The sequence below is a fragment of the Eimeria mitis genome, genomic scaffold, assembly GCF_000499745.2.
Source record: "Eimeria mitis Houghton genomic scaffold, Emh_scaff7477, whole genome shotgun sequence".
NCBI lineage: Eukaryota > Apicomplexa > Conoidasida > Eucoccidiorida > Eimeriidae > Eimeria > Eimeria mitis.
The window spans coordinates 1,324-1,652 of record NW_013575470.1 but is presented as its reverse complement, the minus strand read 5'-3'; the positions used below and the strand labels follow the sequence as shown (position 1 = coordinate 1,652).

General features: G+C 42.9%; 1 protein-coding gene across 1 annotated transcript in view; it reads right to left on the bottom strand.

Annotated features, from left to right (window-relative positions):
* Positions 1-329, bottom strand: part of EMH_0091620 (tRNA (guanine-N1)-methyltransferase domain containing protein, putative) — a gene marked incomplete at both ends in the record, with an annotated part of 2,143 nt that overhangs the window by 708 nt on the left and 1,106 nt on the right. Inside the window, one exon of the mRNA XM_013501750.1 lies at positions 3-4. Coding sequence (XP_013357204.1) covers positions 3-4 — 2 coding nt within the window. The remainder of the gene's footprint in view (positions 1-2; positions 5-329) is intronic.

The following is a 329-nucleotide window of genomic DNA, read 5'->3' as shown; positions in this document are numbered from 1 at the left end:
AACCCTAAACCCTAAACCCTAAACCCTAAACCCTAAACCCTAAACCCTAAACCCTAAACCCTAAACGCTTTCCAAGCCACTGAAGCCCGACACGTAAACCCTAAAACCCTCCTAAACCCTAAACCCTCCTAAACCCTCCTAAACCCTCCAGAAACCATAAACCCTCGTAAACCCCTCTAAACCCTTCTAAACCCTCCTAAACCCTCCTAAACCCCTCTAAACCCTAGCTCCCCCTAACCCGAAAAGAAAAGAAAAAAAAAAAGAAAAAGAGAAAAAAAAACGAACCAAAGGAGTGAAGGCCCTGGAATATTTTATTTTTTTTTTGCTGC